Here is a 22176-nt window from a genome sequence, read left to right as displayed (position 1 = left end):
TGCACTTTCCTCCACTCTTGTACGTCACCCTGTGTTCCTCCCTCTTCTTGAAATATGTATTCACCACAGCCATTTCCGTCCTTTTCACAAAATCCACCACCATCTGTCCTTCCACATTTCTCTCCTTGACCCCATACCTTCCCATCACCTCCTCATCGCCTCTGTTCCCTTCACCAACATGTCTATTGAAGTCTGCCCCAATCACCACTCTCTCCTCCTTGGGTACCCAAATACATAAAAAATACTAATAATCATTAAATTTAGAGCTTTACTGGTTGTGCCTATGTTAAGAAACTTCATAAATTTCACTTATTTTGAATAAAACCGAGTGCACAACATCATTAAACAAGGAGTAAAAACTAAAATACAAAAATATTTATAACTAAAACTGTCATAAACACTAATGCTTATGTATGTAAAAAGATTTAAATCAAAATGTTTACAAATCGCACTATTAAGACATATATCAGGCCGGTCAATTCTGACCGAACGCACAACAAGTGTAACCAGGTTTTGAACACAGCATGAAGGTTAACACGTCCATTCTGTCTGAAAACAGAACAGCTGAGACTAAACTAGAACAGCTTCTGCCCCAGAACCTCCTCACACACTGCAGTGTGTTCATGTAACTCCTACTGTACTCCTGGTGTCTGATATGTACACTACAGCAGTACAGTCCACTGTGTGTGTGTGTGTGTGTGTGTGTATGTGTGTGTCAGTGTATGTGTGTGTCAGTGTATGTGTGTGTGTTAGTGTATGTGTTTTTCAGTGTATGTGTGTGTGTGTGTGTGTGTGTGTGTGTGTGTGTGTGTGTGTGTGTGTGTGTGTGTCAGTGTGTGTGTACAGTGCATCCGGAAAGTATTCACACCCCTTCACTTTCCCTACATTTTGTTATGTTACAGCCTTATTCCAAAATGGATTAAATTCCTTTTTTTCCTCATCAATCTACACACAATACCCCATAATGACAATGTGAAAAAGGTTTTGTATAAATTTTTGCAAATTTATTAAAAATAAAAAGCTGAAATATTGCATGTACATAAGTATTCAAACCCTTTACTCAGTACTTGGTTGAGGCACCCTTGGCAGCGATTACAGCCTCAAGTCTTCTTGGGTATGAAGCTACAAACTTGGCACACCTATATTTGGGGTATTTCTCCAATTCTGCTCTGCAGATCCTCTCGAGCTCTGTAAGGTTAGATGGGGAGCGTCACTGCACAGCTATTTTCAGGTCTGTCCAGAGATGTTCAATGGGGTTCAAGTCTGGGCTCTGGCTGGGCCACTCAAGGACATTCACAGACTTGTCCCGTAGCCACTCCTTCGTTGTCTTGGCTGTGTGCTTAGGGTCGTTGTCATGTTGAAAGGTAAACCTTCGCCCCAGTCTGACGTCCTGAGCGCTCTGGAGCAGGTTTTCATCAAGGATCTCTCTGTACTTTGCTCCATTCATCTTTCCCTCGGTCCTGACTAGTCTCCCAGTTCCTGCCACTGAAAAACATCCCCACAGCATGATGCTGCCACCACCATGCTTCACTGTAGGGATGGTATTAGCAAGGTGATGAGAGGTGCCTGGTTTCCTCCAGACGTGACGTTTGACATTCAGGCCAAAGAGTTCAATCTTGGTTTCATCAGACCAGAGAATCTTGTGTCTCATGGTCTGAGAGTCCTTTAGGTGCTTTCTGGTAAACTCCAAGCGGGCTGTCATGTGCCTTTTCCTGAGCAGAGGCTTCCGTCTGGCCACTCTACCATAAAGGCCTGATTGGTGGAGTGCTGCAGAGATGGTTGTCCTTCTGGAAGGTTCTCCCATCTCCACATAGGAACGCTGGAGCTCCGTCAGCGTGACCATCGGGATCTTGGTCACCTCCCTGACCAACGCCCTTCTCCCCCGATTGCTCAGTTTGGCTGGGGGGCCAGCTCTAGGAAGAGTCCTGGTGGATCCAAACTTCTTCCATTTACGAATGATGGAGACCACTGTGCTCTTCGGGACCTTCAAAGCTGTAGAATTTTTTTTTTGTACCCTTCCCCAGATCTGTGCCTCGATACAATCCTGTCTCGGAGGTCCACAGACGATTCCTTTGATTTCATGGCTTGGTTTCTGCTCTGACATACACTGTCAACAGCGGGACCTTATATAGACAGGTGTGTGCCTTTCCAAATCATGTCCGATCAATTGAATTTACTACAGGTGGACTCCAATCAAGATGTAGAAACATCTCAAGGATGATCAGTGGAAACAGGATGAACCTGAGCTCAATTTTGAGTGTCATAGCAAAGGGTGTGAATACGTATGTACATGCAATATTTCAGTTTTTTTAATTTTAATAAATTTGCAAAAATTTCTACAAAAACCTTTTCACTTTGTCATTATGGGGTATTGTGTGTAGATTGATGAGAAAAAAAGGAAATTTAATCCATTTTGGAATAAGGCTGTAACATAACAAAATGTGGGGAAAGTGAAGGGGTGTGAATACTTTCTGGATGCACTGTATTTATGTGTATGTGTGTCAGTGTGTGTGTCTGTGTTCGTATGTGTGTGTCAGTGTGTCAGGAATGATGGCCCAAGTGGTAGTGGGAAACCACAGTTCTGAGCCCTTTGGTGTGCAGAGTGGAGTCAGACAAGGCTGTGTGCTAGCCCCAGTCCTGTTCAATACCCTCTTAGTCTCTGTTACAACACTATTGCGAAGGTGGTTGGAGAAGCAGGCTGGAGTTACCATTGACTTCAGGCTCGATGGTAACTTATTCAACTTCAGAAGGTTTCAGGGTTGCCTGAGAACATCGTTGAGCTACAGTATGCCGACGATCGTGCCCTGGTAGCCCACACACCAGAAGCCCTACAAAACACTCTGTCAGCAGTTGTAATTGCATACAGGAGAATGGGACTGATCATCAACACCCAAAAGACAGAGGTGATCTGTCAGATGAATACCGGGCTTCCAAGCCATCCAACAACCTTCACAGCAGAAGGGCAATAACTTGCCACTGTTGCTGCCTTCAAATATCTAGGAAGCATGCTATCTGACACCTGCACAATGGATGATGAGATCCAGCGCCGCCTCAAACAAGCCTCAACATCTGTTGGTCATATAAGGAGAAAGGTTTTCCAGAATAGCAACCTCAGTCTCCACACCAAAGTGCTTGTTTACAGAGCAGTGTGAATCTCCACACTACTCTATGGATGTGAGGCATGGACCATCTCAGAAGTCTGGAGGCCTTCCATGTGAGAGGTCTCCAGAGGATCCTCTGCATTACTTGGGAGGACAGAGTGCCACACACAGAGGCAGCTGCAGCGTGGAGTCTACCCTAAACCACCATCAACTCAGGTGGCTTGGGCATGTTATTCGCATGCTCAGCGAACGACTCCCATGCAAAGTCCTCTACGGCCAACTATGCCTTGGTCAACGCACTGCTGGTGGGCAGAAGAAGCAGTTCAAAGACCAAATGAAGACCACACTGAAAAGATGCCAGATCAACCCCTCTTCTCTGGAGGAACTTGCCTCCTGGCGCACCATCTGGCTCTCTCACGTCTCAGAGGGAGTGAAGTATATGGAAAACCAGTGCACACAGCACTGTGTATCATAAAATGCGAAGAGGCATGCTCGCAAAGCTACCCCCCCCCAGCACCACTTTTACATGCCCGGTCTGCAACCACAACTGCATCCAGGATCGCACTATTCAGCCACCAAAGGACTCACAAATAGGAGAAGATGGTTATCATCGGATACGATGGACAACCAGCAAACAAGCAAGTGTGTGTATGTGTGTGTGTGTGTGTGTGTGTGTGTGTGTGTGTGTGATCTCGGGCCAAAGACATCCCATAACATGAAGTACAAATCAATTAGAAAGGGATTAAGGGGTTGAGAGCCGTGACTGTTCTCAGACTCTGCTGACGGTCTGATGGGGAATCAAACAGGAAACCGAGAAGCCGGCCCGTCCGCCTGAGCCGCCAGACAGACAGCAGAGCCAACACACGGTGTTCCGCTATCGGCTTTCGCTCTGCAGCGATGTCAAACGCACCGCCGCGGGGGCCGTAATTTGTTTAGGCCACGATTTTAAAGACGCTGCACTGTGCGGAGGGGCGTGTCAGGTGTCTGTGGGGGTGAAACGAGAGACGCTGTGATTAAAAAGGCATGTCAGTAGTTTATTGTTCAGTTGGAATACATTCTCCATATTATTCATAACACTTGAAAGCATAACAACAAAGTAAATGTACCAACTTCATACTTTTGACATTATGAGCAAAACTGCTGTCCATAGTTCTTATTTGACTCGATATAAACTTTAAATGCATAAATAAAAATGACTGTGCGTTCTCATATCAATATACACATTCAGTAAATAAATATATGTGTACAAATGACAGCATACAAAGAGAGGTTGATGCATTGCTCAGCCATCACAATAAATCTGGACTTTGCGCCAGGAGAATGGCACAGACGTCATGTTCAGACACGGGGAGAGCTCTCTGGGTAAGTGAACGAGACTCCAGCGGGCGCAATTCACAGTACATAACATTCAGTGTAACACGAGCCATGAGCATGAGCCCCATATCAGCCAGATGAGCTCAGGAGCTGCAGCGGCCTGCACAGGGAAGAGGGCCGTGCAGTAAAGTCAGGTGTGTGTATGTCAGTGTGTATGTCAGTATGTATGTGTCAGTGTATGTCAGTATGTATGTATGTCAGTATGTATGTGTCAGTATGTGGTGAGCATTGTTTTGTTTGTACAGGATCAGTCTAGTAGTTTGTACAGGATCAGTCTAGTAGTTTGTACAGGATCAGTCTAGTAGTTTGTACAGGATCAGTGTAGTAGTTTGTACAGGATCAGTGTAGTAGCTATGAACATGTAGCTTATCAAGTAAGGGAACATCGAGGTACAGTAAACACAATATGCTGATGACATCATGATATTAGTTCTGTTCCTGTCGCAAGAAAAATGCCACACGTGTGTCCATCCTGTCACTGGTGTCTTCGGAGGAGCTGTTGTATTCTTACGGCAGCTCAAATCTCAGAACAACTTGTGGCGTTCATCATGGAAGTGCCTCAGCCTTACACTGGCAAACAGCTGCATAGACAAAGCAGACATACCCCGCCAGTCCCCCCCCCACCCCCACCCCAGCCCCTTTCCCCTGGCTAAATGTTGACCTGACAGGCCGTGTATGGTCCCCTGACAGTGGCACTGTGTGTTCCCGAACTCGACAGAGACGAGGCCAAGCTACTGACTCCTTTGACCGTTGGTGTGAAAGTGGAGCTCATTTATGACTCAGGTCTACTATTAATAGCAACTTGCCATTCTCGTGTCCCGTTAAGACACACACAGCACATGCCAGCCCGCTGTGCGCCCTCAGAAACCAAAACAAACACAACGCCATGGTTCACCCTGATGAGACGGTCATCATCTGAAGCCAGGTTTGGACAAGGAGGATGAGGTTCCTCAGTTCCTGCTGCGCTATTATAATGGTATGCTGGTGTTTATGCTCATGCTGTCAAAGGTTAGGGCATGGCTGTTGGGGTAGTTGTTGAGTCAGTAGCTATATTGTTTAGTTAAAAACATGTGCTTGGTAAGACTTTGTGTGAAACCAGGTTTATAGCACATTCATGATGCTGGAAGGAGCGCTACACAAAAGCTTCATGACACATGCACCCATACTGACGCAACCCTTAGGGCATCTTTCGTAAGGTGTTCACCAAACACCTTGGTCATGTGTGTTCATAAGAGCAAGCACAGGGCCGTTCACGTCTGCACTGCTACGTCACCAGACCATGCTATGAATGTGCTACGTCACCAGACCATGCTATGAATGTGCTACAGAGTGGTTTCAGATAAAGTGTTCCAGAGAACTTATTGCATTCATGGGTGTGCACGTCAGCCGGAGGATGTGTTCCTCTAGTTTGGGTGGGACAGTCCCAAGGCTGTGGTCACAGAGGCCAGGAGGATGGCGACGCTGGCCAGGACCGCAGTGCCCCCGGACCGGTACACCCTGCGAGCGTTCAGCGGCTGCACTGGCCGGAAGTTGTCCACCATCGCTTTACCATCATGAAACTGGAGCTCGGAGAACGCCTTCAGCTGGAGGAATGACAGGGACAGAGGATTTAAATCAATACAAAAGGCCTTAGCTATTTTGGACGATGAGCATGAATACCTGCTTTCAAATACAAAGGTATTTCGATAATGTTTGATGCCGTTCCACAGTTTAACCTGTAGCAGGAATTTCCACGATGAGTTAGAGACTCGCTTCGTGGACCTAGCCAATGTTTTTCTCTAATCGTATATTAGAGGGACAGCTCAGGTTGGACGGTTTGGAGACAAAGCAAGAGAGGCAAGCTTGAGATGGTTTGGACATGTGTGGAGGAGAGATGCTGGGTATATTGGGAGAAGGATGCTGAATATGGAGCTGCCAGGGAAGAGGAGAAGAGGAAGGCCAAAGAGGAGGTTTATGGATGTGGTGAGGGAGGACATGCAGGTGGCTGGTGTGACAGAGGAAGATGTAGAGGACAGGAAGAGATGGAAACGGATGATCTGCTGTGGCGACCCCTAACGGGAGCAGCCGAAAGTAGTAGTCATAGTTTACATACAGATAAAATTTTACATCATTTGCATACTCTGTTTCCCCATCAGGAAATGCACTTTTGGCGGTTGAGACTCTAACCCCCTCCTGATATTGGAGGCAGTGCAGATAGTATAAGGTGGTGGGGATGGGGGGACATGGCAATGTTTTGTCTTGGAAACGGAAACGTGGTGGCACTGCAGTCACATTCAGCCGTGCTGTGACCCTTACCTGCTCCTTGCTCAGCGGGATGGGGTTCTCAAACACCGTCCAGACCACGGCCTCAGAGCACGGAGGGGTGGTCAGCGAGCCCTTGTAGCGGTAGTAGTTGGTCAGGTTATGCTGAGGTGGGATCAAGTCCCCCAGCGAGATTGAACGCAGAGTGGTGTTCCCATCTAAAGAGAAGACACAGGGGGACTCGTTCAGCTGCTGCTCCTCAGCTACCTTCATCATTGCCTTCACACTGAGCACGTGGATACCTACTTTTAGCTTTGATGCTTTTTAGGGCGCTTATGATCGGCTCATACTTCCTGTTAGCGCTGCTCGACTCCTGAAATGGAGAAGTGGCATGACTGAGTGTGCCTTGCAAGTTATCATGTGCATCTTATTAGCATTAGCATTAGCATGGTCAATACTGTTTGGCATGCAGAACTACTTGATATTTACCTCATACAAAAACCCGAGGACTGCAATCCCGGTTGGATCGGACAGTGCAGTTTTTATGTCGGTGTACTTTTGCTTCATGTGAACGATGTGAAGCTGGGGAGAGAATCAGTGCAAAGCGTTATTAGCATTACCGTCAGCCCCCATCGCCACGCAGCCTGTCTCTCCATCCATAAGTTAGGAGCGTCTTTTTGGCAGCAGCGCTGGAACCCAGTCGGGCTCAGAGAAAATGACGGAGCTTCATCAACATTTCACTCCACGAGACGTTTCGAGCTGCAACAGTACGGGCGTAGAGAGGTAGCATGAATATTCTGCAGCCACGTGCGCTGACGACTTACACGCTCTTTCTGTTTTTCTGAATTATCCCAAAAGGAAATGAAAGAGAAAATAGTTTCAGACATGGGGGCTTAGCAAGTGGTCTATAGGATGATTAATGATAGATTTTAGTAAAAGGATAAATCTCTCTTTTTTGGGGGGGGGTTTCCCCCCTTTTTCTCCCCAGCTGTACTTGGCCAATTACCCCACTCTTCCGAGCCTTGCCAGTCGCTGCTCCACCCCCTCTGCTGATCCGGGGAGGGCTGCAGACTTCCACGTGCCTCCTCCCATACATGTGGAGTCGCCAGCCGCTTCTTTTCACCTGACAGTGAGGAGTTTCCCCAGGGGGACTTAGCGCGTGGGGTTGGGTGGGGGGGGTCACACTATTCCCCCTAGTTCCCCCTCCCAACCAGAGGAGCCGCTAGTGCAGCGACCATGACACATACATACCCACATCTGGCTTCCCACTCACAGACACGGCCAATTGTGTCTATAGGGACGCCCGACCAAGCCGGAAGTAACACGGGGATTGGAACCGGCGATCCCTGTGTTGGTAGGTATAGACCGTCACGCTACCCGGACACCCTAAAGCAGGGGTGTCAAACTCCAGGCCTCGAGGGCCGCAGTATCTGCAGATATTTGTTGCAACCGTGCACTACACCACCTGATTTAACTAATTAGCTCACCTCCTGGATCAAGGAGGGAAAGGAACTCGTTTAATCAGGTGGTGTAGTGCACGGTTGCAACAAATATCTGCAGATACTGCGGCCCTCGAGGCCTGGAGTTTGACACCCCTGCCCTGAAGGATAAATCTTTACGTCTGGGTGAGTGGCAGGCTATCTGTCTAATCAGCCTTGTCAGTTAGAGGCTGTTAATGATCATCTTGGTTTGAAGCCACGGTCATGGTGACATGGTGGCGAGACACAGGGCTGTATGGCCCCCAACACTTTGGCCTACCTCCATGGGGTACCGTTCTCCATCGATGGTATGCTCCGAGCCTGGACCTCCACTGTTGCCCCAGTGAAAGTGGAACTGCACCACCTTGTAGTCCACCCCCAAGTCTCCACCTGCGATGGTGGCCAGGTGGGTGACCCCAACCTGAGCTGGAACGGATAAAGTGATGGTCCAGCAGTGTCAGAAACACAGTCGCATATGCAGGATTAAATGTCTGCTTGCAAATGGAGTTGGTCACATGATGACGTGGAAGTGTGAGAGTACCCGAGTGGCCGTTGTTGATGATGCTGCCAGTGAAGAAGTGCTGGTAGTTGCTGAAGTGAAAAGCAGTCAGACGGTCATCTTTAAGAGTCTTCCTGGTAACGATGTTTATTGGGGACTGGGCTTTTCCAGAACATCCTCTGTTGGCATGGTCCCACTTCTCTGGTGCTGAGGACCACAGGAAGTCAAGATGTATGACCATACTAAGATCTAGCCTAGCTCGCTCTTTTTCTTATTTCATGATCGACATCGCCACATTTGCCACTGGTGTGACAAACTTACCGTTACATTGAGGCTCACAGGTGTAATGGGGCTGGTAGCACCAATCTGAAACAGAGGAACAACACCAACGTTGGTACGACGTGTAACCGTACAGCAGCCCTCGTGGCCGGCTGCGGGACACCAAATGCAGCAGCTCAGAACAAACAACTAAATATATCCCTGGTGTTGTCCACACATTCTGCATACTGCCCGCGTCTTAAGGGTCCTTTTACGACCCGCCTTCATTAAACCTCTAAATTAAAGCAACTTCATTTAATTTGAAACCCCCAATCTGTTTTGCACGAAGACACAACCTGTCCTTCATCACAAAGTGTGTGACTATCTGGGTTTTCCCCTCTTCACGGTGCAGAAAGACTGCATTTAATCAGTGGACACCACTCGTTCTTATAGGGTCACACATGACCCAGACATGTCTTAGGGTCACACATGACTCAGACATGTCTTAGGGTCAAACAGGGTCAAACATGACCCCGACATGTCTTAGGGTCAAACATGACCCTGACATGTTTTAGGGTCACACATGACTCAGACATGTCTTAGGGTCAAACATGACCCTGACATGTTTTAGGGTCACACATGACTCAGACATGTCTTAGGGTCAAACAGGGTCAAACATGACCCCAACATGTCTTAGGGTCAAACATGACCCCGACATGTCTTAGGGTCACACATGACCCCAACATGTCTTAGGGTCACACGTGACCCTAACATGTCTTAGGGTCACACGTGACCCCGACATGTCTTAGGGTCACACATGACCCCGACATGTCTTAGGGTCAAACATGGCCCCGACATGTCTTAGGGTCACACATGACTCAGACATGTCTTAGGGTCAAACATGGCCCCGACATGTCTTAGGGTCAAACATGACCCCGACATGTCTTAGGGTCACACATGACTCAGACATGTCTTAGGTTCACACATGACCCTAAGATGATCTCAGTACCCTAGTGGTGCACAGCTCTCATGGAAATGTGTTGGGGTCACTGTAGGAAAAGTCACCAAATTTCAGGTTGAAAAAAGGTCATGTAGAGTCTTTTCTCTGCTGTTAAACGCTGTTGTGGGTCATTTTGACCCGGAAGACAACAGAAGGGATGCGTAATAAAAATATTAAAAAATTTTTTTAAAGCAACACACATCCATATTACTATGTCACAGCTTATCTCTGGTGACTGCTTATGGGTTGTTTCAGACATCACCATTAAATCATCATACTGAACTGCACGCACGCACACGCACGCACACACACGCACGACGACGCTTACCAGTTTAAGTGTCTCGTTAACACTTTCAGCAACAGGAGTGGGACTATTTTCGGAGGCGGAGGGACACAGTTTAGATGGTCTACTGGCTGAAGGCCAACGATATTTTATTTGTATTTATAAAATGTGGCCCCGTCGCGTTGGTTTGTTTATTTTTTTTCCTTCGTCTTCTTTCAAACAATGAATTGTTCCGTGTATTGGTTAGAAAGTCAATTGTTATTCCCACCATACAAATACCCCCAAATACACAGGAATTGTCTTCCTATTGTCCAGGGGGGCACGAAGCAAAACAAGCCGCGGCTCGCGCTTTATCTTTCCGTGCTATCAGAATAAACACAGACTCGAGCTTTCACATCAGCAGGCCCGGATCCGCACGTGCTTTTGTTTGAGGGTTTATTAATATTTCACAATGGCTTCGCATGTTTCCATCCTATACTTCGGGACAAATATCTGCGGCTATCTCACGAATCAAATATGTATGAAAAACACGCATGCCATTGAAGAAACGGAGGGAGGGTCTCCCGCTCTGCTGCCGGAATTGTGTGAGGACGTGAAGGGCTTGTCCCGGGGTTTGCGAAGGAAGCCCGGTGCATTGTGGGTACATGCCAGGTCTCTTTGCCCCTCTGGTGGGCTGTTTCCTCCTGTTCTGACGCGATAATGGCTACTGGAAATAAACCCAGCAGGGGGGCTGCATTGCTTCTTCATCATCATCACCATCATCATCACCACCACCACCACCTTTATTTTAACTCTGCCCTGTTATACCAGCACGCCTCGACTGGGTTTGATGACTCATGACAGCAGAGATGTAGATATGTATTCGATATTCTATATATTCTAAATCATATGTATTCTATAGTATATATTCTATATATTATATATTATATATTATATGTGAAATATATCTGTTATATATTTTCTATTCTATATTATGTATTATATGTATTTTATATTCTATGTGTAATATATTCTATATTATATGTATTCTATATTATATATGTTCTATATTATATATTGTGTATTTTATGTATTCTATATTATATATACTACTACTACATTCTATATTATATGTTCTGTATTATATGTATTCTACATTATGTGAATTCTATATTCTGTATTTATATTCTATATTCTGTATTATATATTCGATAGCATGAAAAAATAATATATATATACACACATACATATATACATATATATGTACACACACACACATATATATATATATACATACATACATACATACATACATACATACATACATACATACATACATACATACATACATACATACACCCAATTATATATATTACCCACTTTTCCCCCGGGGATGAATAAAGTATTCTGATTCTGATATATATTCTGTATTGTATATTCTGTGTTATATGTATTCTATATTATATCTACTACTACTACTACGTGCAATATTCTGTGTTATATGTATTGTATAGGACGTGGAGGATGTTGACAATGTGCTGAAAAAGGGACAAATGAACAAGGATGTGGGTCCGAGTCATATCAGCAGTCATGTCATAACAACTGACTCGGGTTCCCAGTGATGCGTCTGATTCAGCCCTCCACCAGCACGCACCGCCATTAACCCGGCTCAGCTCGTGTTAAAGGCACCGGATCAGCGGAGAGGCTGATCGGCGGGGAGGCTGATCGATGATCGGCGGGGAGGCTGATCAGCGGATCAGCGGAGGCTGACGTGCCCTGCAGGTCGGGAGCTGAGGATGTGTGCCTCTGGTGGGCTGCTGCATATGAAACGCCCTCTGGAAGAACCAAGCAGTTCTGGTCGGTTCTGCTCGGTTCCATGACCCATTCCCCGATAAACCCGGATGTAGATCCGCACCAGCGGGGACTACTCGATGTGTTTCGCGCGTGTTTGACAGAATCAAGGACGAAGAGGACTAAAACACTGCCGCCTCAAACAAACAAACACACAAACAAACAAGGTCTAATTCGTCGTTAATTTATCTCGTCTATCGAACTGCGAGCTTCTCTCAGTGGAGGCGCTCCTATAACCGCTGCTAAGACACGCCGGTGTTGTGTCAGTTGTGAGCGGGGTGATGGAGAGACCCGGGGGACGCGTTATAGCGGCTCTGCTGTAATACACCGCCACCCGCCCGCCCGCCACGTGCTCCCAGCCGGCGCTCTCCCCCCCGAGCGGCTCGTCCCCCCCCCCCTTTACACTTGGTTTTACAACGCGGTTCTGGTTTTTTGGTGTTTTGGTGATCGGATCACAGGTGGAGGCGCTAAACACGACTGTAAACCACCACCAGAACGTGTCGTGAACCGGTTACTCAGACCACTTGCCGAGGTGGTCTGGGACGCATTTGACCACACGTCTTTTGTAGCGTAAACGTCCCCCCACAATGACGTAATAGGAAATCCTCTTCTTCTGCTTCTGTTTCTTCTTCTTCTGTTTCTTCTTCTGTTTCTTCTTCTTCTTCTTCGGAGTAACGCAATCTGCTCACAGGTGGTCAGCAGGCCGCGTCTGGGGACGCGTGACAGACAGGTGTAAACGGCGACGTGTCTCGCGGTGCTCTCGTGATCCGCTCGCCGGAAGCGCACATTAATGCCAAGTAACGTAACGTCGATCGATTATTGATCAGTCGGGGTAGCGCGAGCTTTCTCTGCCCTCCGTCTCCTCGTCCAATCGGATGTGGGTCCGTGCGCGGCGCTTCGATCTGTAGCGCACGCGGGCGGGGGGGGGTGGTGAATGACGGGGAACGATGGTTTTCGGTGGCGCTGAGCGCGCTGGTATCGCGGGAGCGGGCTGGTATCGCGGGAGCGCGCTCAGCGCCGCGGCGGTCCCAGAGTAGGAAGCAGTCTGGAAGAAACAAAAGAGGGACGAAGGGGAGAGAAATAAATAACCCGGAGTCGCTCCGCATGCCGCCCGTGTGAAAGGCGGCGGAGGTCCCGGCAGAGAGCAGGAGAGAGGGCTGTCTGGTGTCATGGTGTCGCGGGAGCCCGCAGCCTCGCGGCCGCGCCTCCGAATATGAACCACGCGCGTCTTGCCAAGCCCGAGTCTCAAAACGCGTCGCGAGAGGACACAAAACACACGTGAAGCGCCTCTGACGCGTTGAGTGAAGTCGAGAGATCCGGACGGAATACTGTCTTATAACAGTATGACGACCCCGTCCCTCATCAGGACCCATGTCACTCACACCACCACCCAAAGCTGCCGTCCTGCCTGCACACCCTGCAGCGGCTCTGCAGGACGGGTTTGGGCTGCAGCACGGGTTCGGGCTGCAGCACGGGTTAGGTCTGCAAGACGGGTTCGGTCTGCAGGACGGGTTCGGTCTGCAAGACGGGTTCGGTCTGCAGCACGGGTTCGGGCTGCAAGACGGGTTCAGCCTGCAGGGCGAGTTCGGTCTGCAGGACGGGTTCGGTCTGCAGGACGGGTTCAGCCTGCAGGGCGAGTTCGGTCTGCAGGGCGAGTTCGGTCTGCAAGACGGGTTCGGTCTGCAGCACGGGTTCGGTCTGCAAGACGGGTTCAGTCTGCAAGACGGCTTCAGTCTGCAGGGCGAGTTCGGTCTGCAAGACGGGTTCGGTCTGCAGGGCGAGTTCGGTCTGCAGGACGGGTTCGGTGTGCAGGACGGCTTCAGTCTGAGCCAGCACCGACACGCTGCGAGCGGAGCGTGCCTGACGAATAAAAGCCCGTATCACACCGCTTCCTCTCTTCTTCTCTGCACCACACAGCAAGCTAATTGGGATTTTGCGTTGCATTATAACAACTCGTTCTATCAAACCGGTTATGTCGAGTCTGTAAAGAGCGTCGGCAGTGCAGAGGAACATCATCATCCTCATCCTCATCATCATCATCCTCCTCATCATCATCTGCTCGTCATTCGCCGTCCACAACTATTCAATTTGTGTTGTTCAACATCGTTCCTCCGACTTTCAGTTTGCCTCACAATTAGAGAAATAAAAGACAGAAATGTATCCAGAGGACGGAGTTATTGCACGCGGCTCTTGGTAATTAATAAATATCGCCTCAGCAGGTGTAGAATCTGAACTCCACCTGCGCACTAACTCCGCCCAGCCCGCACGTGTCCTGTGCTGTATGTGCAGCAAGTCTGCCGACAGCACAGTTTAATAAGACACGAACAGCGGGAGAAAAGACACGAAGAGAAACAACGGTAAGGAAGGACACGAATAAGAGAGAAATAACGTTAAAATGAGACACGAATAAAAGAGAAATAACGTTAAAATGAGACACGAATAAAAGAAATAACGTTAAAATGAGACATTAATAAAAGAAAGACGCAGTCACGGCACGCGCGCGCGGCAGTCCAATTGGCTGCGGAGCGGAGACGCGGGCTCGCGGGAGCAGGTGCAGTAGCGCGCCGGAACCGCTGTGACGTCAGGACTGAACGGACGAACTGAACACGGCATCTCTCCCCCTATCTCTCTCCCGCTATCTGTCCCTCTGTCTCTCTCCCGCTATCTCTCCTCTGTCTCTCTCCCGCTATCTCTCCTCTGTCTCTCTCGCTATCTGTCCCTCTGTCTCTCTCCCGCTATCTCTCCTCTGTCTCTCTCCCCCTGTCTCTCCCGCTATCTGTCCCCCTGTCTCTCCCGCTATCTCTCCCTCTGTCTCTCCCGCTATCTCTCCCGCTATCTGTCCCCCTGTCTCTCCCGCTATCTCTCCCTCTGTCTCTCCCGCTATCTCTCCCCCTGTCTCTCCCTCTGTCTCTCCCGCTATCTGTCCCCCTGTCTCTCCCGCTATCTCTCCCTCTGTCTCTCTCCCTCTGTCTCTCCCGCTATCTGTCCCCCTGTCTCTCTCCTCTGTCTCTCCCTCTGTCTCTCTCCCTCTATCTCTCCCCCTGTCTCTCTCCCGCTATCTGTCCCTCTCCCTCTCCCGCTATCAGCTCCATCATCTCCCTTTCTCTCCCTCACTTCGCTCGTGCCTCCGGTTGCCGCCGTGTCTCCGTTATAACGGGTATTAACGGCGGTTTTTGGGCAGAGGCTCGTGGTGACGGCGCGAGGGGACGTGCCGTCAGTCAGACAGGTGACCTGACAGCAGACAGGAGGCGCTGTGACGGACACGACAGGTGTGTGATGCCTGGGCTGCGCGTGCGTGTGGAGGAGCGTAGCATCTCCATTTCGGTCACTTGTGTGTGCGTGTGTGTGCGCGCGTGTGCGTGCGCGCGGAGGGGGGGGGTCACGAACCGTTTCATTCATCTGTTTCCCGTCTTCCGTTTGTCTTCGGACTGTACCGTAAGACGCCCCGGTAACGCGAAACAGCCTCCATTCACCGCGGCGAGCGAGGGACGGCCGGTAAAGAGAAGAGAAGAAGAAAGAAAAGAAGGAAGAAGAAAGAAGAAGAAGAAGAAAGACGCTTCCACCTGCTGCCGTTATTCCCCTTCAACTTGTGCTGCGCCCCACAGGGCAGCCGCGGCTGGGCTGAGCGGCTCGCTGTGATAGGCTGTTAAAGGAGTCACCGTGTAAAAACCACCGGGTCATTTTAAACGCGAGTGCGAGTCCCGCTCACGCGCCGTGATTCAGCAGAGCGAGCCAAAACGATGCGAGCTGGGATGCTGTTAAGAGAGGGGGGTCCTCCTCCACGACCACGGAGGGACTCGACACGCGACCCTTTCACAAGGCGCGCGAGCAGACGCATCACTCGGACACGCGCGCCTTTCTGGGGAAATCACCGAGTCACAAACAGCAAAAGTGCAGAAGAGGCGGCGAGGAGACTTACCCCCGGATCCCGTGCACACCGCGAGGAGGGAGGTCAGAATGAGGAGGAGGAGGCGCTGCATCTCGGAGCGTCCCTGGCTCGGCCGGAGGAGGACAACACAATGACTTGGGTGTTTTATTTAGCCGGTGTGATGGCATTCTTTCAGGGGTCTTATACTTATCTATCAGCATACTCCACAGGAAAGAAAGGGTGGCCCCTCCCCCTCGGGCAGCCCGCTGTTACACATCTTCCCCGATAACATCTCCAATCAGCCCTCCGGGTGGCCTTAATGTGGTCAGCCACTTAATCGCCCCGTCCGCGCGGCGCGCAATTATTGTCACATTTGCAGGTTCACACTCCCATGTCACGAGAGGCGATAGAGGGAAGTTATATCACCTCCACACACGCGCTGTTGGTCTTGCCGGGGTCACGGTTACTCACGTTTTACTGCAGGATTAAGTCCCGTAATGGGAGGCATGTTCTGCCCCCCCCCCCCCACACACACACACACACAGCATTGTTGGTACGTTACATCTGACTCCGCTGACTTTGCCCCGTATGTCTTTGATACCCCATCCCCAGCTACAGCCCGCCTGCGCGTGTTGTGTGCGTGTTGCGCGCGTGTCTGTGTGTGTGCGTGTACGCGCGTGTGTGTGGCGTGCGTGTGTGTGTACGTGCATTCATGTCTCTTGTGTGTGTTGTGCGTGCGTGCGTGCGTCTGTGTGTGTGGCGTGCGTGCGTGTGTGTCTGTGTGCGTGTTGTGTGTACGTGCATTCATGTCTCTTGTGTGTGTGTTGTGCGTGCGTGCGTGTGTCTGTGTGTTGTGCGTGCGTGGCGTGCGTGTGTGTCTGTGCGTGTTGTGTGTGTCTGTGTGCATATGTGTGAGTGTTGCGTGTGCGTTGTATGTGCGCGCGCGCTGTCTGTGTTGCGTGTACGTGCGTGTCTGTGTGTGTTGTGCGTGCGTGTGGCGTGCGTGTTTGCGTCTGTGTGCTGGTATGTGTTGTGTGCGTGTGTGTGTTGTGCGTGCGTGCGTGAGTGTGGCGTGCGTGTGTGTCTGTGTGTGTGCGTGTTGTGTTCGTGTGTGTCTGTGTGCATGCGTGTGCGTGTTGTGTGTTCGTGTGTGTCTCTGTGTGTGCATGTGTGCGCGTGTTGCGTGTGCGTTGTGCGCGCTGTATGTGTTGTGTGTACGTGCGTGTCTGTGTGTGTTGTGTGTGCGTGCGTGTCTCTGTGTGTGTTGTGCGTGCGTGCGTGTGTGTGTCTGTGTGTGTGCGTGTTGTGTGTTCGTGTGTGTCTGTGTGCTTGTGTGTGTGCATGTGTGTGCGTGTTGCGTGTGCGTGTTTGTGCGTGTGTGCGTGCATATGTGTGCGTGTTGTGTGTGCGTGTGCGTGCGTGTTGCGTGTGCGTGTGTGCAGCACCGGGTGGTAAGTGGTATTGTGATCCTGGCTGCACGGGTCCATAATAACCACATGGCCGCGAGAGGCTGTAAACGCCTTCACGCATGCTGGCTTCAAGTCGCCCGCGCTGCATTTCTCCCTCAAGAGCGACGCAGTCAAACAGCCTCCACGGCGACGCGGGCGGGGAAACCCTCTCCGGAGGGCCTCCTGGCGGTCAGCAGTGATTCAAGCCAAGACCCGTACAGGAGTCCCGGGGGGGATCCGACTGAGCGTGACGTGCATGTGACAGCAGCAGCTCCCCAAGATGGGCTGGAGAAAGACGCGATGCCCCCCCCTCCAGCCCCCCCTCCCCAGCCCCCCCCCCCGGGCTTTATTACGAACAGGTGGCTGCGCTCCACCTGATCTCACCGCCGCCTTCCTTCACATGACGCCGCTGGGTGGCGCTGTGGGAACACGCCTCCTCCTCCTGAACCGGGGGTTCAGGTGGACTGACGTTATGCAGCACCGTGCGCGCTTCCACTTTCTGCGCACGTATACAATCGCTCGCGCCCTCTGACCACCGCGCGGGGGAGCGGCTTTAATTACAGCCGCCGGTAATATGAAGGGAGGGTCGTGAACCTCCGCGTGCTCCATCCCTCCTCTGGAGAGGCGAGCGCGTTTTGAGAGTAGGGGGGCTTCGGCTGAGCGTGCAAGCCCCCTTTCGTCCCCCTCTAGTTCTGTTTTGTGCCGCGCCATAGAGAGGCGTTATAAACATGGCTTATGAGCAACACAAACGGCCTCATAACTGAATCAGCGGTATCCGTGACGCTGCTCACTGCGGGCCCGCTGCTTGTTGAGCGCCAGTCAAGGTCTCTCGTGGTAAAACATCGCCACCAAGTGGACGAATGGGGGGAGTGCAACGGTGCTTTGTTTTTGTTTTTTAATTGATGGGTCCGGGACAGTGCCGCACAAGAGGGCGGTGTTTGTGACGCATAAAACGGCGTAAGAAATTGCGTTAATGCGCACTGGAGAGTCGCGCGTATGCGGGTTTTCCAGACAACACCACCTGACTTCACTCACCAGTCCCCTGGCTGTCTGTGGGTGTGTCAGTGAAACCAGCTGAGGTGGTGCTGGGCATCACTCTCACTGAGGTCACCTCTGCCGGTCACTCAGAGCGCAGTATGTGCCACGTGCTTTATGGCGGGGGGGGGGCACATAAAGCCTTAGGAATTAAGAAAATGACTAAATATAATGCCAGTCTTTGCAGTCTCAGCACAGGTTTTATCCTTTTGAGGTCAGTTCAGCAATGGTGACGTTCACCAGTTGTGGACGTCCCCAAACAAGGCTTCATCCGTCCAGTCATCAATTTAAAAGACGACACAGGAATCAGGAACACTTTGTCACTCGTACATGAAAACCACAAGAACCACAAGAACACACACAGCCAAACTAAACAAAAGAAAAACTTCCACCGTCCAGGAGAAGGAACGCCAGCCAGGATGACTGTCGGAACTTCCGGTCTGCGTGGGCTAGTAGTTAGCTTAGCCCGCCCCGCTTCCGCGTCCTGTCACACCGCCCTCAGCGTTACCTCCGCGGGCGCAGCTCCAGGCAAAGCCGTGGTCTCTGGGCCCACCGGACCCAGCAGACCCAAGGTCCCCCAGCCGATCCAGCGCCGGCTCTCCCAGCCAGACACCCTCGACACACCTCCCCGCACTCCACGCCACGACACCAAAAACAGCAGTCAACGCCAGGCGAGGCCGCCGCCAGACCGCCCTCGGTGTTTCCCGAACTTCCGGTCTGCATGGGCTAGCAGTTAGCTTAGCCTGCCCCGCTTCCGCATCCTGTCACACCGCCCTCAGCGTTACCTCCGCGGGCGCAGCTCCAGGCAAAGCCGTGGTCCCTGGGCCCACAAGACGCTGCAGACCCAAGGTCCCCCAGCCGATCCAGCGCCGGCTCTCCCAGCCACCAAACGAAGAGAAAAACTTCGGCAAATGTGAATTCGCGCCGCCATCTTCCCCATACAGGTAACAGTACCAGTAAAGAGAAACACAAGAGGGCCACAAATGCATGATAGAATCTTTTTATTTCAACCCATGGGATTTAACTTTTACAGTGCATTTCTTTACAACAAGTATTAAGTGACAGGATTTTGCCATCACTACAGATCAGATAATTATAAAGATTACACTTCTGGGCTCCTCTTTAAAGGTACACAGCTTTGAAAGACCCCAAATATTAGGCAATGGATAACCACACGGGTTAACTAATTCAGTGAAATTATCCGGTCATCCATCCATCCGTCCGTATCATTAGCCTGGTTATCAAACAGAGCAGCCCCTGTCCAACTTTAGTTGTCTCTCTCCGTGTTATTAAGCAGCTAGCTATCTGTACCATTAAATATAGCAAGAGGTGGCATATTAGAAACCTGCTACCGTCCATTAAAAAAGGCTTTAAAAAAATACAAAACAAAAACAATATATGGCACCATTGTCTCAAGGAAACAACCATTAGACATAAACACAGATCTTTTCGCAATAGAGAAATTTGTGGGGGACTGTGGCCAAACCCCCCCCCCCCCCCAAAAAAAGGAAAGAATGGGGGGAAAAAATAATAATAATCAAAGCACTTTCTTCAGTCTTCCCCCCCGGGAGCATTACTCTCAAGAAAAATACCGCAGAAGAAACATCAAGTCAGTCGAGTTTCCACGCAGCCGTGATCCGTTCCTCCTAAAGCGTTCCTATCGTGCAGGGCGAACCTATGTACATTCAAGTGACCCCCCCCCCTCCTATGAAAACTTGCAGCGTTAACTCGCAAGACATTACTGGTCTTTTTATTTCTTTATTTTGTGTCTTTTCTCTATCCGAACGCGGCAAATGCGCAGCCCACGGACAACTTTCAGTGTCGACCTCTCTGGCCACGTCACTTCTCCAACCATTCTCATGATGCAACAGGGGCTATATTTGGGGCAGGGGCGGGGGGTGGGGGGGGCACCGAAAGACAGAAAACACACAATGGCTGTGCATATACATCATTTTGAAAACACGTTGCAGCTATGAACACGTAGATGACCCATCGAAAGCACACAGACAAACTCGGCCTTTCCAGTTACCCATCCCATAATACATTCAGGCTCCGACGTAAAAGACAAAAAGTTGGGAAAGTAAACAGCAGATTTCTCCCTTTTGCTCAAGTTTGGTCTCAAATTCCCTCGGACACACAATAGCTTGTAGTGCACAAAATAAGAATACAAAATTAGACTTTAAATACTGCAGCAGCAATTCTTTTCTTTTGAAGTTGAAAAGCCTCCAATAGAACAGTTAAAGGCTTTGGAGTCGCCGACACGCTGGAAGGTGACAGATTGTCCTCAGAAGTGTGAGACAGTGTCTTTGGGAAGGGGTAGGTGTAGGTGTTTGATAGTAAAGGTGTTTGTGATTCCTCTGTGGTGGGTGGACAGGTTTGAGATGCAGCCCCCTCCCTGAGGTCGCCGGGTGAGGAGTGTCTGAGACGGGGCGCCGCCCCGAGGAAGGCGGGCCCCTCTGGACAGCAGGACGCTGCAGCACTCCAGACAGGTAATAGCTCTGTCCATTACGGGTTTGTTCTTTAAAGAAAGCTCCTCACCGCTCGCCTCCTCTTCCACCGCACGGATGCTCAGTTCTCCACAGATGTTGCCATTTTACTCGCCCATACGTCAGTTTGTCTCTCAGTGCATTTCCACTGTCAAACTTAAGCCTCTAAAGACGTGCAGCAACTCTTTCTCGTCTGGAGCCGCTGCCAAAACCGCAGCAGACAGGGGTTGGTGAGGGGTTGCTCCGCTCCTCGGTCTTCAGCGTCAGGACTTGTTGGAGAGAACAGCGTCAGGGACAGACCCTTCCACACAACCGCTCTCTCAGCTGGAGGCTGTGGCGATGGGTTTCTTCAGCTGCTGGCTCCGGATCTGGCGGGTGCGGGACTCCTGTAACAGGTCATAGCAGGTATTGCAGACCAACACCGGGTCGTACAGCTGCTGGTCTGGGATGGGGAGCTTGAGGTGACAGCAGTCTTTGCAGAACACATTTCCACAGTTCCTGAGGGGGAATGCAAGACAGAGAGAGAGAATGAGACGACAGCACAGAGAGGACAGAACTATTGAAGGCTAATTTGTACATAAAAAAAAAAAAAATTTTTTTTAAATTTTTTGGACCCCCCCCCCTTTTTCCCCCTCCCCAATTGTACTTGGCCAATTACCACTCTTCCGAGCTGTCCTGGTCGCTGCTCCACCCCCCTCTGTTGATCCGGGGAGGGCTGCAGACTACCACATGCCTCCTCCGATGCATGTGGAGTCGCCAGCCATTTCTTTTCACCTGACAGTGAGGCATTTCGCCAGGGGGATGTAGCGCGTGGGAGGATCACGCTATTCCCCCCCAGTTCCCCCTCCCCCCCGAACAGGTGCCCCGACTCTGACTAATCAGAGGAGGCGTTTGTGTAGCGACCAGGACACATACCCACATCCGGCTTCCCACCCGCAGACATGGCCAAATGTGTCTGTCGGGACGCTCGACCAAGCCGGAGGTAACGCAGGGATTCGATCCGGCGATCCCCGTGTTGGTAGGCAACAGAATAGACCACTACGCTACCCGGACGTCCCTGTACATGCAGTTTATAATGGGCTGTATTCTGATGATGGTTTACTCTAGTGGTTTTGGCAACACTGGAGGGACTGTGCTTATCATAAGATGCATAAACCAAAGCTCATTGTGAGAATATTCACAACATCACGAGGTCACTGACAACATGATCATACAGTAGCGCTGATGCTCAAGATTTAGACCTGAACAGAGGCACTACGGGATACATTTCAGGCAG

The 22176-nt window shown here is 50.4% G+C and overlaps 2 protein-coding genes across 4 annotated transcripts in view; both read right to left on the bottom strand.

The window, feature by feature from the left end:
• Positions 1 to 5122: 5122 nt before the first annotated feature.
• Positions 5123 to 16117, bottom strand: ca4a (carbonic anhydrase IV a). Its single transcript, XM_056284962.1, has 8 exons — positions 15983 to 16117; positions 9014 to 9058; positions 8735 to 8899; positions 8474 to 8619; positions 7205 to 7297; positions 7022 to 7088; positions 6770 to 6933; positions 5123 to 6057 (listed from the first exon to the last, which is right to left on the bottom strand). Exons 1-8 carry the CDS (start codon positions 16041 to 16043, stop codon positions 5878 to 5880), a joined length of 921 nt encoding a protein of 306 aa, XP_056140937.1. The 5' UTR covers positions 16044 to 16117; the 3' UTR covers positions 5123 to 5877.
• Positions 16118 to 19404: 3287 nt separating this feature from the next.
• mtmr4 (myotubularin related protein 4) overlaps positions 19405 to 22176 on the bottom strand; it is an 84331-nt gene continuing 81559 nt past the window's right edge. For all 3 annotated transcript variants that reach the window (XM_056284446.1, XM_056284443.1, XM_056284447.1), the window contains one exon: positions 19405 to 21398. In XM_056284446.1, the coding sequence (XP_056140421.1) occupies positions 21221 to 21398 (178 nt within the window). In that variant the 3' untranslated portion in view covers positions 19405 to 21220. The remainder of the gene's footprint in view (positions 21399 to 22176) is intronic.

This window comes from Lampris incognitus, chromosome 8 (assembly GCF_029633865.1).
Source record: "Lampris incognitus isolate fLamInc1 chromosome 8, fLamInc1.hap2, whole genome shotgun sequence".
NCBI lineage: Eukaryota > Metazoa > Chordata > Actinopteri > Lampriformes > Lampridae > Lampris > Lampris incognitus.
Note: the sequence above shows the minus strand (reverse complement) of the source record. Positions and strands in the feature narration are given on the sequence as shown.